Here is a 20059-nt window from a genome sequence, read left to right on the forward strand (position 1 = left end):
GGAATACAGAAGCTTTGCAAGCACAGATACATAACGCGGTGTCACCATATCCCGCTGGAGCAGGGGGCTCGCACCGGGGGCCTGATCCTGTCCTCAGGCTGGGGGTCAAGAGCTGGATGGAGCCTGGCAGAGAGGGGAGCTGCCCCCCAGATCCCCCTCACTCAAAGGAAAACCTTCCTCAATGCTTCCTACAGCATCCTTGGCCTCATCCTGCCTGGAAAAGGGCTCCTGAGCTCCTACCACTGGAGAACAAAGAGGGGTTTGAACCCCACTGGATGCAGCATCCCCCGAAGAGGACGTTCAAGTGGGTCCTGCAGGAGCGAGGTCCATCACCCCATCCACCGAATCCATCTGGTCCCAGCATACAGCTCCAGGGCGTTTCACTTCCCATATTCCATCCACCCGTGATGCCGTGCGGGATCCCTGCTCCGGAGCGGCTCCCGCCTTGGCTAAGGCACAACTTGGCTGCTTATAAACGAGAGACCCCAAGGGGCAAAGAGGCGCTTGGGCTGGGGAATACAGTACATGGAGTGACGGGAATGCTGCCGGATGCCCGCGAGCGGGGACCTGAAAATGGGGGAAAAAGGGGGAAAAAAATGGGAATTTGGGGAGCAAATCCCCAAAAGAGCCCGAGTTGCTCGAGGCATCGCTCCACGTCAGGCACCAGCATCAGAGCTGCTCTGCTCAGCCCCATGGGAATGGCTTCGCTTCTCCCAGCCCTAGAGAAAAAGCTTTGGCAAATACTAGGATAGCATCTATGGAGCTGTCGAATTCCAATCTCCTGCTCCGTAAACACAATTCCTCCTTGTCTTTGGCTGCAGTTTTAAAAAGATTTGGAAGCTGAAAAAGCTTTTTTGGTTTTTTTTTTTGTTTGGTTTTTGTTTTTTATAGAAATAGATCTTTTTTCTTTACAAAAACAAAAAATCAAAGCATCTGGAAGCGTTTTGAATAGATTTATATATAAAATTCCTGCTCTAGAAAAGAAAAAATCCCAACGTTGGTGCTGGATGTCAGTGGGTTGAAAAGAAAACACCAAAGTACTCTGGCTTTGGGAAAGCAAAACCTGCCGAGGGATCCCAGGAATGGTGCCACGGAGTTACATGATGCTGCAGTTCTGCACGGCCTGAGCCTGGGAGGAAGAGAGGGAAAGCAGCGCATGAAACCCAAATCACTGTCATCGATTATTTGCCCTGGTTGTGACGGAGGCAGCAAATTCCAAGTGGGATCCCCCCCGATCCCCTCGGGATGCAATGAACTCCCCTCAGCACTGGGATTTCTAGACCTGAATTGGGGAATTAGAGGAGGGTATTGATTGATATTGAGGGTATTAATCTGCAAGTGCCCAGCACAAATGATGGGTGGAATGAGAGCCATGGGGATGAGGGATGCTCCCAGGGGTCAAGCATGGGATGGGGAGATGCTGTGGACATCCTCTCCCAGTCCCTCCCCTTACAAAGGTGCCCAGAGCAAGAGGAAAAGCAGAAAGGAGGAAGAGGAAGGTGCTGCCTTGTTGAGAGAGGAGGATGAAGAGTCATGGTGGGCTCCGGCAGCACCAGGGCAGTGCGGAGCCAGGCACTAACCTGCCGACGAGGGCTGGAGTCACCCAGGAGGTAGTTCCTGGTCACCAGCGTTTCCCCGAGGCCGATGCTGCCGGAGTCGCCCATGCTGCGGTAGCTGCGGGTGACGGTCACGCTGGAGGTGGACGAGCCCGAGGACATGGTGGCGACGTTCTGGTTGCCCCCCTTGTCAGCCGGTTGCCCGCACGTGCCGCAGACCACGGTGCGTGAGCGCAGGTTGTATTCACCGGGGTCCCCGGGGCCACCGCAGCTGCCCTGCACCAGAGGGAGGGGGGACACAGACAAAGGGACCTCAAGCACCCGCCAGAGCATCTTCTGCCTCAAGCACCCTGCCCTGAGGACCATGGTGGGAGCCAGGAGGGCTCCTCAAGGTAGTCTTCAAAGAGGGTGCATGCGCCACCCATCCCATCCATCCCCTGTTTTGAAAGTAATAGTGGTAATAACAATAATAATTATATTATTATTAATTATAACTATACATTCTCCTCTTCCTCCTCCTCTTCTTTTCATCCTCCTCCTTCTTCTTCTTTTTCTTCTTCTTCTACTTCTTCTTCTTCTTCTTTTTCTTCTTCTTCTGCTTCTGCTTCTCCTTCTGCTTCTGCTTCTTTTGCTTCTGCTGCTTCGTTTGCTTCTTCTTTTTCCTTTTCTTCTTCTTTTTCTTTTTCTTCTTCTTGTTTTTCTTCTTTCTCCTTTTTCTTCTTCTTTCTCTTCTAATTACTATTATTAATACTCTTAGATGATGATGATGATGATGATCCCTGGCAGTGTTCAAGGCCAGGTTGGATGGGGCTTGGAGCAACCTGCTCTAGTGGAAGGTGCCCCTGCCCGTGGCAGGGGGTTGGAGCTGGAGGAGCTTTAAGGTCCTTCCAACCCAAACCATTCCATGACTCTATTACTATTACTATTATCATCATCATCATCATCATCATCCCAAATCACTGGGGCTGGCACACTGCAGGTGGATGAACTGTCCCCACTGCCCCAGGGCTCTCAGCACATAGGACTCATCTTAACTGTGCTTCTCTTGTGCTTATCCAAGAGCATCCTCTTCCTCGCTGCCTGGGAAAGCACAAGCTGACTGCTTTCCAATGGGAAATTCACTCTTGCAAAGGATTCAAGGATCCAGCCCCGGATAAATGGGCAGCACTGGCCTGCAGGAGCTTAGGGATCATCAATATCTGACTCACACAGCTCTTCAGATCCCAAGAACTCAGAGGGAAGTGGATGATGGATGCAGACCCACAGCCCCAGGAGCAGCATCCAGCTTTCCCTCCAGTCCCGCCATCCTGTCCTCCACCTCCGAGCAATGCGAGGTACCACCTCAGCCCCCCTCCTTGGTTCCTCCAGCCTGTTCTGCAGCAGGTGAAGGCTGCTCAGGCTTGCAGATGACTTCCAGCAGGGTCTCTAGAGCTTTTATGGCAAACAGGAATCTTCTGCAGGTGCCAGAAATCTATTGGCTTCTCCCACGTGGTGGTTTCCACAGCAGTCTCCCAACTGCCTTCTCCTGTAATGACTGATCCAGGTGACGCTGAGCTGCCTCCCATCCTGCCTGGGGCCAGACCCAAGCCCCCCAGCATCCCTCCAACAGCCCCCTGCGTTACTCACGTGGTGATGGCGGTGGTGGATGTTAACTTCATCATCGTCCTCATCCTCATCGTCATCGTTGATGATCACGGTGCGGACCAGCTTCCGCATGGCCACCTCCTGCAGGGGACAGGGAAGGAGCTGGGGGCTTAGGTGGCTGCTGACCCCCACCCTGTGCCCTGGAGCTGCCCTTGGGCTCTTACCTCCCCATTGGAGTTGATGAGGGCAGTGCGCAGGCTGTCCCCAGAGCCCCAGCTGCTCTGGGCTTTCCACACCACGTTACTGGGGGGGCTATGGGTCGCCCCAGCCCCTGAGGCCCAGATCTAGGGAGAAGTGCACAGAGAAAAGCAACGTCTCAGGTCTGCAGAGCCCAGAGCCCAGGGCCATGGCTCTGTCCCTCAGAAAAGCCACGTGCCAAGGAGCCTGCACCCCAGGTCCAAGCGCTCCATGTCTCCAACAGCCCATCTGGGACAGGCTGAGAACGCTGGGGCTGTTCAGCCTGGAGAAGAGAAGCTGCATGGAGACCTCAGAGCAGTTTCCAGTGTCTGAAGGGGGCTACAAGGATGCTGGAGAGGGACCTTCATCAGGGACTGGAGCGATAGGACAAGGGGTGATGGGTTCAAACTGAAACAGGGGAAGTTCAGGTTGGAGATAAGGCAGAAGCTCTTCCCTGTGAGGGTGCTGAGGCGCTGGCACAGGGTGCCCAGAGAAGCTGTGGCTGCCCCATCCCTGGCAGTGTTCAAGGCCAGGTTGGACACAGGGGCTTGGAGCAACCTGCTCTAGTGGAAGGTGTCCCTGCCCGTGACAGGGGTTGGGACTGGGTGAGCTTTAAGGTCCCTTCAACCCAACCCAGTCTGGGGTTCTCTGATTCTATGACCTGTGTCTGGGATCTTGGCTGGATCTGTCACTGGGCAGTGACTCACCGTGACCACTTGTCCAGCCTTCAGGGTGAACTTCGGGGGGAAGCGGTAGGTGATGGGGGGATCGTCTCCATTCTGCCTCTTGATCTGCCAGTTCCCCATCGCCTGGTCCTGCAAGAGACCCATCCTTAGATCCCTCCATTCCTCATCAGCTTGTCCCTGTTCCCTCCTCCCCATGGGGTGAAGTAGGGCTGAACTGACCCCCCCTTGGATCCTCCCTGAAGGCAAACGCACCTCGTTGGACTTGTTCCTGAGCCTCACGAACCTCCCCTCCAAGTCAACCTCCTCCACACCAACGCGGCCACTTGTCCGGGCATGGTGGGAGAAGCTGGTCCGGCTCTCGCTGTCCTCCAGCTTCCTCTTCTTGGAGGAGCCCGGGGTGGACAAGTGGCTCCGGGATGTACCTTTGTGGGAGGACGGGCTGGGGGACAACCTCAGCCTGGGCAGGAGGAGAAGGTGAGATGGGATCAGTGAGGACACAAGGGCCGGGACCCACCGAGCCGGCTGGGTGCAGCACCCCATGCTCACCGCTCCTCCTCGCCCTCCAGCAGCTTGCGGTAGGCGTTGATCTCCATGTCCAGAGCCAGCTTGATGTCCAGCAGCTCCTGGTACTCATCGAGCTGCTGCTGCATGCGCGCCCTCATCTCAGCCATGTCTCGCTCCTTGTCGGACAGCAGGCGCCGGTTGGTCTCACGTTCTCTGGCCAGGATATCCTCCAAGTCGTGCAGCTTCGCTTCCTTGGCGGCCAACTGTGTAGGGAAGGGAAGGTGAGGGTGGCTGCTCCATCTAAGAATCATTGATGGAGCATAGGATCATAGAATGGTTTGGGTTGGAAAGGACCTTAAGATCATCCAGTTCCAACCCCCTGCCGTGGGCAGGGACACCACACACTAAATCAGAGGGACCCCCCTGGTCCTCACTCACCTGCTTCTGGAGCTGGCTGACTTCCGAGGAGAGGTTGTCGATGCGGATCCGGGTTTGCTGCAGCTCTTCATGGGCAGCACCCACCATGTTGCTGTTCCTCTCAGCCGACTGCTTGGCATTCTCCAGCTGGAGGACACGAAGGATGGATGGGTCACCATCCCCATCACCCCTATGGGGCAGGGTGAGGAGGGGACAAGGCACGTGGGGTGCTGCTCACCTTTGCCCCATAGGTCTTTTCCAGTTCCTCCTTGTAGAGCCTGATCTGGGCTTCGTGCTGGCTCCGCAGCTCCTGCAGGGCTTCCGAGAGCTTGCTCTCGAACTCCCGCTGTCGCCCATTGTCAATCTCCACCAGCCGCGTCTCGTGGCGGCGCTTGGTCTCCCGCAGCTCCTGGGGACAGGACACAGTGGGATCAGCTTTGGGAACGGGGACATGGCTCGGCCGGAGGGGTGTTATCTGCCGCGGCACATGGAGGCTCACCTCACTGTAAATGTTCTTCTGGAATTCCAGCTCCTCCTTCAGCGTCTGGAGCCGGTTCTCGGCGTCCACGCGGCGCAGCATCTCATCCTGCAGCTGCTTCTTGGCTTCACCCAAGGCGTTCTCAAGCTGCAGGGCATTGAGGACGGTCACAGCGGGCTCCTGAGCACCCGGCCCTGGCTCTGCCCCACGGCTGGCCGGGGACATGGTGGGGGACAGGGGCTGTCAATGCTCACCTTGGCCACCTGCGCCCTCAGGTCCCTCACTTCGTTCTCCAGGTTCCTCTTCTCGCCCAGGGCCGTGGAGAGCGCGGCCTCCTTGGAGTTGAGCAGAGCCTCCACGTCCTTGAGCCGCGCCTGCGCTGTCAGCAGGTCCCCTTCCTTCTTGGCATTCCTGCAGGGACCACATGGGATGGGTGAGTGTCTATGGCACAGTGCAGCATGGCACAGTGCATATGGCACAGTGTCTATGGCACAGTGCAGCATGGCACAGTGCAGCATGGCACAGTGCATATGGCACAGTGTATATGGCACAGTGCATATGACACAGTGCATATGGCACAGTGCAGCATGGTACAGTGCAGCATGGCACAGTGCATATGGCACAGTGCATATGGCACAGTGCAGCACGGTACAGTGTATACGGCACAGTGTATACAGCACAGTGTATATGGCATGGCACAGTGCGGCATGGCACAGTGCAGCATGGCACAGTGTATACTGTACAGTATATATGGCACAGAGTATATGGGATGGCAGAGTGTATATGGCACTGTGTATATGGCACAGTGTATATGGCATGGCACAGTGTAGCATAGCATAGTGTATATGGCACAGTGTATACGGCACAGTGCAGCATGGCACAGTGTATATGGCACAGTGTATACAGCACAGTGCAGCATGACACAGTGTATATGGCATGGCACAGTATAGCATGGCACAGTGTATACGGCACAGTGTACATGGCACAGTGTATACAGCACAGTGTAGCATGGCACAGTGTATACGGCACAGTATAGCATGGCACAGTGTATATGGCACAGTGTATACAGCACAGTGTAGCATGGCACAGTGTATACGGCACAGTGTATACGGCACAGTGTATATGGCAGGCACGGTCCCACACTGCACTGTGGGTGACTCTCCTGTCCTCCAGCATCACCTCATCCCATCCCTCGCTCCTCCCCTCGCTCTTCCAGCCCTCCAAGAGCAGGTCCAGGCTGTTCCTTATGGACCCATTGCTCTGTGCCTGGGGAACCCGACCCGGCTCCCACCCCATACACAACCTGACGCTATTTTGGTAAGTCCTATAAAAAGCACAGCCCTGTGGGTGCCTGTCAGCACCAGGGTGGTTGTGCTGCCAGCCCAGAACAGAGGTCGTCACCCCTCCTCCTTCACAATGGGGTGTAGGATGTGCACAGGCACGTGGTGCACATTCCTGGGGCAGAATTCCTGCCCCCATGGCTCAGAAATAGCAGGGAGGAGCTGGTGGCCCCACAGCAGGATCTGCCCCACTTCACATCGGGAACACATGGAGGAGCTGCTCCACTCCTCTCCTCCTGCCCACCAGGATGAGCAAGCACCGACATTCCCAGACTTGTGTGTAGGAGGCTCCTTGCTTGGCCAACAGCAGCTTTTCCTGCGTTTCTTTCTGCTTTCTGACCTGAGCCAGCCACGGAAAAGTCATTCCAAGATATCCACCCGGTGCCGTACTCCATTAACCCCCTTCCTGGGGCACCACGGTCCTTCCAGTGCATCCCACTCCTTTCATGGCACTGACTCACGGGACAAAAATGCCATCTGGGAGCGGATCCAGAGCCTGAGCTGTCCCATCTGGCAGCAGCTCCTCACAGCGGCCACCCCAGCGTTGCCGGCAGGGATCCATCCCGCTGTTCCTGATGGAGTTAACCACCTCCGAATTCTGGGACCTGGGTACAACTGGGGGGTCACTGGCTCTTTGGGATGGGGTTTGGGGTATGTGCAGCGCCGGGCACATCCAGAGCCTCTGATGCTTTAGGGGGCACCAGCACCATTTAGAAGTAAAAAGGCTGAGATTGGACACGCTGATGCTCAGGAAGCCCTGTGGTAAATCCCAGGAGACTTGAGGACAGACCTATTTTCCCTAAAAGCCTCTGGGATACCCCAGGGAGGACCAGACGCAGGAGCTCAGAGAAGGATGAGGTGAACATTATCCCATCCTTCCCTTTCCTCCGGAGGCTCCTGGGGACCTGAGCACGTCCCCCCATGTCCCTTCAAGCCACATAGGGTTTGTGTGATGATCTCGGAAGGTCCCTTCCGACCCAAACTGTTCCATTCTATGAAGTTCTCTCCTGTGCCCACAGTTTGGGTTTTCCCCCCTCGCTTCCCATCGGATCCTGCTTTTATTTCCCTGCAGCCTCCCAGGCTCCAACTGGCACTGGGCTAAAAATACATCACTTCCATGGCAGCTGCGTCGCTCCCACGTCCCTCGGGAAAGGGATGAACAGGGACCATCCTCCTCCTCCTTCTCCGTGTGTTCCACTGCTCTCCCCATCCTGCCTGTGAGAGCCAAAAGGATCTCAAAGGCTCTGTCAGCCCAAAGGGAGGCACAGCCCCACTTTTGGAGCAGATCCCATGGGATTTGCTTCCCTACACTGGGAGAGTCGAGTGTAAACCCGAGCATTTATTGAAGCCAAGAGGAGAAAACACAAAGAGAGAATCAAATCCTTCAGGAACAAACGTCTCGAGAGAAAAGACAGAGGGAAAAGGGGCCTCCAAACTATTTTTAGCTTTTAAAAGCAGGAAGGAGGGAAAAAACCCATTGCGGCTGCCAGAAAATCCCAACGTTCATGGAAAGTTGGATCTGCTCGGAGCGAGCTCAGCACAGGCACAGGCACAGGCACGAGCCTGCAGAGCGCATGGGGTGGCCTCAGGGTCTGGAGACCTTGGGATCCTTGCCCCTCTTTCTATTGCTGCCCTTCCTTCTGTCCCAGAATCCCAGGCAGGAGCCCGGATCTGGGCTCTCCCTCTGGGAAAGCCGAGGCAGGCCACAGCCACCAGAGCTCACCGAGGCGGGATGCTCCGGGCGCGCTCAAACCCCATCCTCATCCCTCCCCGAGCCCTGGCTGAGGCATGAGGCTGCTGGGAAGGGACCATGGAGGTGGGATGGAGAACCAGGCACTTCCCTCCTTCCCTGCCTCCCAGTCGCAGCCGTCCCGCTCCAGACGAGGTGCCAAGTCAGGAGCTTCTTCCCCATGGATAAATCTTTTTCCCTTATCCCAGGCATCACTCCCCCATCCCAGGTTTCATTCCCCCATCCCAGCAATCATTCCCCCATCTCAGGGATCAATCCCCCATCCCAGGGATCACTCCTCCTATCCCAGGGATCATTCCCCTACCCCAGGGATCATTACCCCCATCTCAGGGATCATTTCCCCTATCCCAGGGATCATTCCCCCATGGCAAGGACCAGGGCCCCAGAGGACAAGCAGCAGGGACAGGGTGAGGAAAGCCTCTGTGGTGGGGCAATGGGAATGTGGCAAAGCAGCTTCTCCCAATTCCTGACTCATCCATGCCTCTGCCAGGTCACCAGGATAAACAGAGCCGGTCTCCAAGCACGGGCCCTAAAGAGCCGGCACAACGTATGGAGAGGACAGCATCCGCACGCAGCCAGCATCCTGCCAGGTCCAGAGCCCTGCCAAACACAGCCAGGGAATGCCAGCGCTCATGGATGCATGGAAACAGCTCCCACCCTCCAGCATCCGCTGGGCCAAAGCCCCTTCCCGGTGCTGGGCACGCTCATCCCTAGGGATGAGGGGTTTGCTCAGCTCCACGTAGCTTGTTGGCATCTCTTAAGAGCTCAGCTTCCTCTTCCTGGAATGGGGAGCTGGCTTTTCCATGCATCCTAGAAGGGAATCAAACCCGCTGGAACCAGAAAAGGGCATTTCATAGGGATGCAAATGGACTCAGAATCATACTGATTCCTGTTGCCCCACAACCCCCACCACCAGGAGCCTCACTGGGGGTTGCTCCCAGCTTGATTCCTCCAGGAATCGGCTACAAACATTCCCCACGAAGCCTTGGAAGGAGCTTTTTTCCTTTCCATGGATACACTCTGCGCCGTCTCCCCACATCCTCGCCTCTCATGACAGGGAAAAGCAACCTGGCTTCATCAGCACCAGGATGCATGGACACGCGTGACCACGACATGGAATGATGCCCCTTCCCTCGTGGCTTAGAAGCTGGAAATGGGATTTCAGAGGACAAATAGCACATTCAAAAGCCACAGAGCCGCCGTGCCGTGGGGAGCCCCAATGCCACTCACTCCCTATCCCAGGCTTGGTGACTCATCCCAGCTCCAATGGAAATCCCAAATCACGGAGCGACGTGGCTGTTTGGGCTGAGTTCCCCCGGTAACAGGAGGGCTCCGTGGGTTTGAAGGGCGGATGCTATTACCAGAAGGGTTTTATAGCTGGAAAAAGGGGTTTTGCCGGCTCCGAAGTGGGAGTCGATGGGGGAACAGATGGGAATTGGCTTTCCACTGCCCACACTGCACATCCCCCAGGCATGAAATTGTGCCTGCATAGACAAGGGGCAGGGTGTATTCTTCCATTAAAGCAGGTCACTCCAAGCCCCATCCAGCCTGGCCTTGTCCACTTCCAGGGCTGTGATTCCATGATTCTGTGCAAACAACTCCTAGAATTGCACCTCCATAGAAATCCCAGAGCATCAGATTGACTTTAATACCTCTTCCTCGTGCTGAATGAGCCTCTCAAACATCACCTGCAAGGCTGAAGACACAGTGCAGATTCCCAGGGCTTCCCTGGGGGATTCAACACGGTGGGGGCAGGATTACAGATGGACTTAAACCCAAAGAGCTGAGTCACTCAGGTTAATCACATCCTTGGGGCAGGGAGGGAAAACAGCCCTAAACTTGTGTTTTGCTGGGCCCTGGCAATGCAGCCAGGGCTTGGGGCAGCAGAAAAGGAGCAGGGATGCAAATTCCAGCCCCAGGAGCAAGGAAATGAGTTGCCACCATGGAAATGTGGCTGTGGCCCCCTTTCCCGTGGCACCTCTGCATGGAAAGGTGATGGAAAGCAGTGGGGAGGTCGCTCTGCTTATGGGGGCTGCAGGGTGAAAGCTGCAGCCCAGCCAGCACATGGATCCATGGCTGGGAATGGGGTCCCTGATGGGACAAGGCAGAGAGGACCCAGGAGAGGCAAACCAAGAAGCAAGCTCAAGGGCTCCCTCCTGACCAGCACCTCACCCCATTCCTCATCAATCCGTGTACACAAAGCTTCCGGCCAGGAAAATTTGCTCAAGGAACAAAGCAGGGATTGTGGGATCCAGTCTTCCCAGGAATTAAAGGATTTGCTCCCAGCTCTGGAGCACAGGCAGATAAGGGCAGGGAAATGTTTACTCTGCACAAGGTCTGTTTGCCTGCTGCTGCCTTGTTTGCCGTCTGCAGCTGGGGCGGGTCTGGATGTGATTCCGTTGGGAAAAGGCAGCTGGGTGCAGGGATGAGGAGGCCAGTGCTGTGCTGTGTGGAGGCCAGTCCTGTGCTGTGTGAGGCAGAGGCTCCCAGCTCACCTCTGCCTGCTTTAGCTTCCAGGATGGAGCCCGGAGTGCAGGGAATACCCACTTCCCCACTAGCCATGACGTGGCATCCCTGGGTGTAAGTTTAAACCCATGGGATGAAAGCTCAGCTTTGCCAAACCGTTGCTCATGTCACCCATAGGGATGCGAGGAGATGAGCACGACAGATCGCTGCACCCCACGGGCGCTGCTGGGAGCAGGTTATCCACGAGCACCCATCACACCAGGAAGGAAGGGGCAGGCGAGAGCGACAGCCGGCGGCAACCGCACCCTGCGCCAGCCCCAGGGCTGAGCCTGACTCATCTTATTCATCGCACAACCACAGCCTGCTTTGGGTTGAAGGGAGCTTAAAGCTCATCCAGCTCCAACCCCCTGCCACGGGCAGGGACACCTTCCACTAGAGCAGGTTGCTCCAAGCCCCTGTGTCCAACCTGGCCTTGAACACTGCCAGGGATGGGGCAGCCACAGCTTCTCCATTCAACCCAATTCCAGTTCCTCACCACCCTCACAGGGAAGAACTTCTGCCTGATATTCTTCTAATTCCACTTTTGCCACCGAGCCCCAAAGCCATTGGTGAGCCCAGAGGTCTGCTCAGCCACCCTATTGCAAGGAGAAGGGGACAAGTGGCTCTTCCCAATGGGGACTGATACCTGAAATGGGGCAACTGGTACAGGGTGCCCAGAGAAGCTGTGGCTGCCCCATCCCTGGCAGTGTTCAAGGCCTGGTTGGACGGGGTTTGGAGCAACCTGCTCCAGTGGGAGCACCAAGCTGCATGGAGCAGGGCAGAGCACGTGGCTGGAGGTGGCTTTTGTCCAAGCGGGCTGAGAGACCTCTGCTATCAGAAACCACCTCTACAGAGCCACTCACAGCCCCGGTGCAGGAATCCAAGTGATCCACAAGAGCTGTTGGCTCCCAACCCTGGCTCCATCCCCACGTCGTAGGGACATGGCACCAGCGCCTGCAGAGGTGCAACCCCATAACTGAGCGGGGCAAAGTCCAGGCAGTGGGTAATCACCGTGCACAGTCCCTGGGCTGCAGGAGAACTTTGGCCCTCTTGCTGTAGCATCTCCTGGCTCTAACCATGGGAAGGCAGCAACAGAGCTTCATGGCTGTGAGGGGAACACCGGCCACCGGCGCCTTCACCTTCATCGTGGGAGGAAGCTGGTTTATGATGGACAACGGGTGATGCTGACTCAGCAGTGCTCAGAACAGGGATGTCCCAACCCCAGTTTGGTTTTGTGGCATTCCTGTGGGCTCGATTCAATGCACTTCATCAACCAACTTATCATAGAGTCAGACTGGTTTCTGTTGGAGGGAGCTTAAAGCTCCTCCAGCTCCAACCCCTGCCACGGGCAGGGACACCTTCCACTAGAGCAGGTTGCTCCAAGCCCCTGCCTCCAACCTGGCCTTGAACACTGCCAGGGATGGGGCAGCCACAGCTTCTCTGGGCACCCTGTGCCAGCGCCTCAGCACCCTCACAGGGAAGAGCTTCTGCCTTATCTCCAGCCTGAACTTCTCCTGTTTCCTCTTGAACCCATCACCCCTCGTCCTATCGCTCCAGTCCCTGATGAAGGTCCCTCTCCAGCATCCAGCTTCCACCCCCTTGGACTTTCCTTAATCACCACAGTCCCATATGGCACCACAAGGCTCAGACATGTGCTGGATGTGACCCAGCACAGCCGCGGCCACAGCTGCCATTGCACCGGTGCTGCACCAGTTGCTCACTCCACACCGGGGCTATTCACCCCTCGGTGGCTATTCACCCAGCCCTGGCACCACGGTGAGGGGCTGCGGGCACACACGTGCCCCCAGCTGCTGGGAACGTGCTGAGCCAGCCACAAAGGAGCTGGTGCAGCAAATGGCATTGGAAAGAGACCGGGAAATGGGGAGCGGAGCTGGCGGCAGAGCAGCGGGAAGTGGTTCTGGGCTCTCGCATCCCAAAAGGCCAATGCTTACCAGGGACTCTATATATATAATCACGGAACGGTTTGGGTTAGAACTTGTCCATGCCAACCCTCATTTTGGCCAGGACTGGGGGGGAAAGCTCCAGTGGCTTCCTCCTGCCCTGATTGCCAACAACAGGGAAGGAAACTGCTGCTCCCAAAGGGCATCAATTCAGCACAAGGAGCTGGGAGCAGCCTCTCCACACGCCTCCGTGCCGGGAACAGCTCTGGAGCTGAAGCGTTAACTGGGAATCAGGCAACTGAAGTGACGTGCAAGAGGCACGAAAACACTTGTGGCAGCAAGTGCAGCCAGGGCAGGCTGGGACGCGCCGTGCTAGGCGCTGCATGGCAGGGGGGGAAGCATCCCCACACCAAAAGCAGCCACAATTCCCTTTGGAATTGCTTCTCTTTAATCCCCCATCTCTGGGATAAAGCCCTTAATTTGCCAGGGTGGATCCTACCGCAATACAAGTGGTGAAGGCAGCAGGATTTCCTCTCATTCCCCTCATTCCCGGGGCGGCCCAGCCCTGCAGCAGGAGTGGGTAAGACGCCAGCAATGGGAGCAGAGCCACAGAAACGAAAGTGTTGGAGCAGCTTCATCTGCCTGAAATATTCCTACTGGGACAAAATGGGGCTGGATGTTTGCACAGAGAAGAAATATCCCTGTGGAGAAAGAGCTGTGGATGTAAGGAGGTCCCTGAGGGATGGGGGGTCCTGGAGCAGCCCCGGCTCCACATCTCCTGCTCCCCCAAAGCATCCTCCAGCAGCACAAGCTGTTCTTTGTGTGCTCCAAAAGGGCAAAGCCTCCTCAGAACCCAACTGCTCCTTCCCTGGCAGAGGTTCTCTGAGACAGAGAGGGGGAAACAGGCCAAGAGCTTGAGGTTTACCCCCACGCAAAGTGTTCCAGCACAAGCACGTCATGGCTGGAGGCAGCGCCCAGCCCTGCGGCGGGAGGCTCTGGGCTTGGGGTTCTTTATCCCTTCTCCTCTCATCTGGCTCTGTTTTCCTGCTCCTGCTTGGAAGGTCATTGTGGAACACGGGGCAAAACCCATGCGGGATGAGTGCCTGCTGGGTCTGCCCCTGGAGGAGCTTCTCCTCCCCCAACAACCACCTTTGGAAAACACAGTTTTCCTCCTTAGGGCAGGGATGAGCTCTGGGCGTGGAGGAGGAGGCTCTTCCAGCACCAGTTTAATTGCATTAGGGGCTGCAATTGAGGAAGCCATCGCTCAGCAGCCGCGCTCCAATGACGGTCTGGTTCCGGAGGAGGGAGCTGGCAATGACCAACCTCTGCTGCTGGGATGTGGGATGAGGGGGATCCTCAGTGGAGCATGGCAACGGCTCCGGTTTTCGTAGAGCCACAGCAGGGGTTGGGTGGAAGGGACCTTAAAGCTCACCCAGCTCCAAGCACCTTCCACTGGAGCAGGTTGCTCCAAGCCCCTGTGTCCAACCTGGCCTTGAACACTGCCAGGGATGGGGCAGCCACAGCTTCTCTGGGCACCCTGTGCCAGCGCCACAGCACCCTCACAGGGAAGAGCTTCTGCCTCAGAGCTCATCTCAATCTCCCCTCTGGCAGGTTAAAGCCATTCCCCTTGTCCTGTCCCTACATTCCTTGTCCAAAGCCCCCACAGCTCATGGAGATGGCAGGATGGGCAGGACCGGGGTGCAGTGCATCTCCCCGCGGCAGCCCAGTGCCACGCTGGAGCCGGTGCCCTCCAAACCCTCCTGCCCATCCTTGGGGACTGCAGGTCAGGGACATTTTGGGCTGGTCCTGGCTCTCCCCATGGTGCTGGAGGGGACAATGAGGTGCAAGAGTCCAGGGTGGGGACTTTGGGAAACCCTTCCTGGACCAGCATTGGGAGCAGCTGAACACAAAATAGGAAGGCTCCAGCCCAAGGGAAGAGCAGCCGGCTGGGAATAGCAGGATGGCAGGAGGCACAGGGCAGGGAGCCAGGGAATACCAGGCTGGCCGGACCCTCCTTCACCCACTCAGCTCTTGCACCAGTGAGTCGGTAGCTGGTGAGACCTGTCTCCTGCTGCACACCCTGCACCCAGCACCACCCTGGATGGGAGGGACAGGAACCGGGTGCTATGGGGTGGCCCCAGCACCAGGCACAGTGCCCCACACAACGCACCATGACAGCCCCAGCCCCGTTTCTGTGCTGGTGAGACAACCGCAGCTGCGGGCAGCGGTGATGCTGGGGGTGCTGATAACACAGCCCCACTGCTGCCTGCCCCATGGGAGATACCCGGAGCTTCCCCTCGGCTGATGAGGTGAGCTTGGGGCTCCCCAGTGTCAGGGTCAGTGAGACGAGGTGCTGGGCCAGGGGCTCGGGTGGGCAGGACCGGTTCTCCCTGCCCATCGGGATGGAGCAGCACCACGACAGCAGCACACAAGTCCCTCCTGACCCTTCCAATGGCTCCAACCCATCCACTATTCCCCCACGGCCCAAAGGTTGAGGCCACCCCTTCCAAACCAAGCCCTTGGAGCAGCATCTCGGTTTGTGGTCCCTTTGAGCAACTCCATCACATTGAGAAGGTCCCTGGTGATGTGACAATGAGCCACAGCCCCTTGGCAATGACTCCGTGTGTGTGGGGGGGGAAGCGGCCCCGATGCTGGTGCCCAGAGTGGTGGCACGCTAAGGGCGGCGATGAATATCTGCTCTTCCATCTCACAGCCCATGAGTCAGAGACGACTCAACACCTCCCTCCTTCAGAAACCAGCCCTGAGCCCCCACCCAAACCTGCCTCCAGCCAAAGAGCTGCTCTTTGGGACCCCCCCCCCCAGTGGTGAAGAAGCTCCAGGAGCATTTTCCATCGCAGGGATAAAGCCCATCATCTATTCTGTTGCAGGACTAGCTCCGGGCTGAGCACGCAGCACCCAGCCAGCAGCAGCAGGCAGCTTGGGCGTGTTTTCCAGCCCTCCTCATACCATGGCCAAGATAGTTCTTAGTTTGCATCAGGCAGCATAAAAGCCTGTAGACAGCTCAGCTCAGCTCCCCGGGAGCTGTGAGCAAGGACGGCGCCTTATCCGAGCCCAGCGCTGCAGCAGCACATGGGAAATGGAGCTATATATAACCCAGCGCCCGGCATTCCGGGAGCGCTGGGAAAGGCTTCGCTTCACCCCTTCCCTGTCGGAAGAACGTTGACGGCATCTTCTGGGGAGGTTAATTTTAGCCTCGTTGGAGATGGCTCCAAATGAGGCGTCCAGAGCGAGAGGCAAAAGAGCAAATGGAGGAAGAAGGGAGTTGTCCTGATCCTGCCCCAGTGACAGAGGGGAACCCACTCGCTCCAACGTGGAGCGGGACTCGGGAGCAGAGCCAATGGCACCGGGGCTGTCAGAGCCCCAGGGAAGCCCAGGGCTGGTCCAGCACTGACCCGTGCCAAGACCCATGTCCTCAGGGGACACGTTCCCAGAATGGGAAGGGCAGAGGCAGTCGGCAACAGCAGGGAGGTCCCTATGTCAGGAAGGGAATGACATAAACCTGTCAGGAAGGGGCTGGGGGGAGGAATTTGAGCCTCAGAGCAGAGTGGGAATGCATCGCCCGAAGGCAGCCGATGGGATGGGGATGCAGGCATCGCCCCAGGGGACCCCACGGCACAGGGAGGGTTAAGGCAAACAAAACCAGAGCAGGTTCTTTAAGTGGCAAAGACAGCAGAGGAAAATAGGGCGAGCTCAGTGGGCAGGACGGAGCCAGCTGCCTGGCACCGCTTCCTGCCCTGCGCCCCAGCCTGATTGGGAATAGCTCCAGGACAACGAACGCGGAGGGGCCACCAGCCCCATGTCACACAGACCCGCTCCAATACCCCCCCTCTGAGGGCATTCCTGGTGCTGGGAGGGAGTGGGAATGCCGGGAGACCCTCCCTCCCCTCTTGGTCCCTGCCATGGACACTCCAGCTCTAGCCAGGTCACGGGTTTCTCCTCTCCCGGCCTCCTCCAGGTCTCTATTTCCTCACTCCCGGCTCGCTGCCAGCCATGACGACAGTGACCGTCCCGCCATCATTCCCCCCCCCCGCATCCATCCATCCATCCGTCCCTCCATCCATCCCTACTGCACTCACCGGGCTTTGAGCTCCTTGTGCTCCTCCCGGACTTTGCTGAGCTCCAACTGCAGCCGAGCTCTCTCCTTGGCCACGGAATCCAAGGTCTTGCGGGCATCCGCCAGCTCCGACTCATAGGCAGCCTTGATGCCGGAGACCTCCCGGCTCACCACCTCCTCGGACTCGGTGATGCGGAGCCTCAGCCCCGCGTTCTCCAGCTCCAAGGAGCGCACCTTGTCGATGTAGACAGCCAAGCGGTCATTGAGCTCCTGCAGGTCCTCCTTCTCCTGCAGGCGCGTGATGCGGGTCGGGGACAGGGGGGTCCCCGAAGCCCCGCTACGGGTGCTCCTCTTCTGCGAAGGGGTCGCCATTGGGGTCCGGTGGCGAAAGGACACGGCTCAGGTCACGGCTCGATGTCCCCAACCGAGCGCCTCGGCTGCTCCTGCTTGTCTGGGTGACTCGCTTATATCCCGACTAGGAGGAGGAGCTGCGAGGAGGAGGAGGGTGGAGTTAGCCGGGGCCTGGCTGGGGACAACCCACTTGCATCAGTCAAGGCTGTTGCTTGGTGAAAGCCGGGAAAAGCATCCTTGGGAATAGGGGCCTTGGGGTGAGCCCATTGGAAACACCCCTTTGCAAACACCACCACCACCCCCCCCCCCCCGCTTTTCCCAGCTTTCAGCTTTGGAAAGGGCAAAGTGCTCCAAGCCTCGGGGGGGCTGCACCAGGCACCCCCAGGACATCACTGCCCTACACAGTGGGGTAGGTGGCATCTCAAGCTGGCCCCAGGGGGTCCTGGCATACCCCAAGCACAGGACCCTGGAGCACCCCAAGATTTGAGGTCTGGGAACCCAAGTACAGAATGCCAGGTCACCCATTGCCCAGGGTGCCCCCGAACCCCAAATCATCACAGACCTAGAGCCCTGGGGCACCCGAGGACACCCCATTGCACTGGCTTTGCCCAGTTCTCTTAGCATCAGTCACTCCCATTGCTCCCAGTTTCCCTGTGCCCAGTTTAACCCTTTCTCCCCCTTTCCCATCCCAGATGTGCTCAGTTTGGAACTCCCCCAGTTCTGAGCACCAGCAGAGTCCAGTTCCCATTCTCCCACCACCCATTCCCAGCCCCACCAGTTCCCATTCTCCCACCACCCATTCCCAGCTCCACCAGTTCCCATTCTCCCACCACCATTCCCAGCCCCACCAGTGCTCAGCCATTCTCCCATTATCTCCAGTTCCCACAGGGATGATTCCCAAGTCTTCCCAGCTTGGTCCAGGCTGCTCTGCCTCCCTCCGAGCCCTATCAGCTCCTGACTGCCAGATCTGCTTCCTGGCACCCCCAGTGCTACTGGGGGGGTGTTTGTCCCCTCCTTAGGCTTCATTGGCACTAAAAGCCAATCCCTCCTGCACAGGAGAGGGAAAACTGAGAATGGCAATGGGAGAGGAGAAGTAGCACCCCAGTAATGAGGTCGGCTGTGGGGGCTTCAGCTTCCTCCTTTATAGGTTCCTGCTTACAGTGCTGGGATCTGCAGCAAGGAAAGCTGGAATGGGAGCTGTATCCCACGGCTGGGAACACTGGTGGAAGCCTGGGCACCGCGATCCATGGCCGTCCCAGCTCGTCCTGCAGCTGAGCTCCGTTCCCTTCCCAGTGCGCTCAGAGCAGGAAAGCCGAGGGCAGGCTGGGAATGACTCACCCAGCAACCAGAGCAACACAGGCAAACACATGGGGCACACGCAGAGGGACACGCGTGTGGGTGCATGCGCGCTCCGGGAATGATTAATCCCGGCTCCATGAGTCACTGTCACTGGAGCAGGAGTGGGGTGGGGACAGGGAATGCAGCAGCAGCCAACTTTGGGGAAGCAACAGCCGAATGGCAGGAAGCAGCTACCGCGCTCCCTTGCTCAGCCCTTCTCCTTTGTGTTTGCAGCTCTATTCCCTTTCCCACCCTCCTGCCTGTTCCCCATGTCCTCCACTCACTTATCTGCTTCCCTTGGCTGCACTATAGCCCTGGGGACCCGCATGCATGGGCCTGGGGACATGAGGGGTGTTGACGGTGCCCCAAGGACAAGGACAACAGGGTTAAAGATGCTTTCACTTCACATGGGAACTGCAGCCAGGGCAAAGGCACAGGGATGAGCTTGGGCAATAGCTAAAAATCCCAGCTAAGGGTCATGGGTGCAGCAGGGCCCATATCCTGGCTCCTGGCCCTTGGTCCTGTCCTTCACTGCCCATTTGAAGGCTTCTCCTGGGCTGGGGGCAGCAGGACAACGTGGGGGGCTTGGGGGGCTCTTGTCACCCTCCTTGGTGGGGGTGACAGACCCGGGTGGGCTCTCTGCCCCCGTTGCTCTGGTTGCTGCATGCACAGGGTGGTGATGCCCTTCTCCTGCTCCATCGTCCCCACCAGTCCCAAGGGACACCCTCAGCCCTGCCTTGGACCAGGGCAGGATTATCCCAACCCGACACAGCCATGGGTCTGTCTGGCTCGTGATGGCAAAGAGGTTCTTGTCCCTTGTGCAAGGCAGGAGGGGTTTAATTCAAAGCAGATGAGCCACGGGATGAGGCTCCGCTCAGCACCTCCCATCCCTGCCACAGCCAGGCCAGGATCCGTGCCCAGAACTGGGAATTCCTGTGGTTTCCACGAGCTGGAGCAGTGTGTGCATGAGGAGCGATGCGCAGGGGATGGTGAGGGGTGATGGAGGGATGGATGAGGAGGCTGTGTGGCTCCAGCACAGGCGCTATCTCCCCCAGCAGGACTCGGAAGGCAGAAATCAGCGCCATCGCTGGAATTCCAACCTCCTTCCAGCCTCCAACACTCCTTGGTCAGCAAAAGAAGCCTGGAACCATGGAGTGCTGCTCTGCGCGTTTGGGGTGCTGAGAGGAGCTGCAGATCCAAGGCTGCTCCAGCATGGAGAGCCATGGGATGGGGATGTGCCATCGGTGGGAGCCTTATGGAATGGGGCTCTTCCCAAGGAGCCTGGGGGTCCCTCTCTGGGCTGTGCTCCCCTCGCCCCTCGACATCGTTCCTCCAGC

The 20059-nt window shown here is 57.7% G+C and overlaps 1 protein-coding gene across 1 annotated transcript; it reads right to left on the bottom strand.

Annotated features, from left to right (window-relative positions):
- Window positions 1-321: 321 nt before the first annotated feature.
- LMNA (lamin A/C) lies at window positions 322-18653 on the bottom strand. Its single transcript, XM_030473849.1, has 13 exons — window positions 18544-18653; window positions 17056-17521; window positions 5717-5873; window positions 5484-5609; window positions 5223-5393; window positions 5006-5131; window positions 4610-4830; window positions 4316-4520; window positions 4085-4192; window positions 3365-3484; window positions 3183-3281; window positions 1581-1832; window positions 322-1129 (listed from the first exon to the last, which is right to left on the bottom strand). Exons 2-13 carry the CDS (start codon window positions 17403-17405, stop codon window positions 1097-1099), a joined length of 1968 nt encoding a protein of 655 aa, XP_030329709.1. The 5' UTR covers window positions 17406-17521; window positions 18544-18653; the 3' UTR covers window positions 322-1096.
- Between the last annotated feature and the right edge of the window lie 1406 nt (window positions 18654-20059).

Source organism: Strigops habroptila, chromosome 22 (assembly GCF_004027225.2).
Source record: "Strigops habroptila isolate Jane chromosome 22, bStrHab1.2.pri, whole genome shotgun sequence".
NCBI lineage: Eukaryota > Metazoa > Chordata > Aves > Psittaciformes > Psittacidae > Strigops > Strigops habroptila.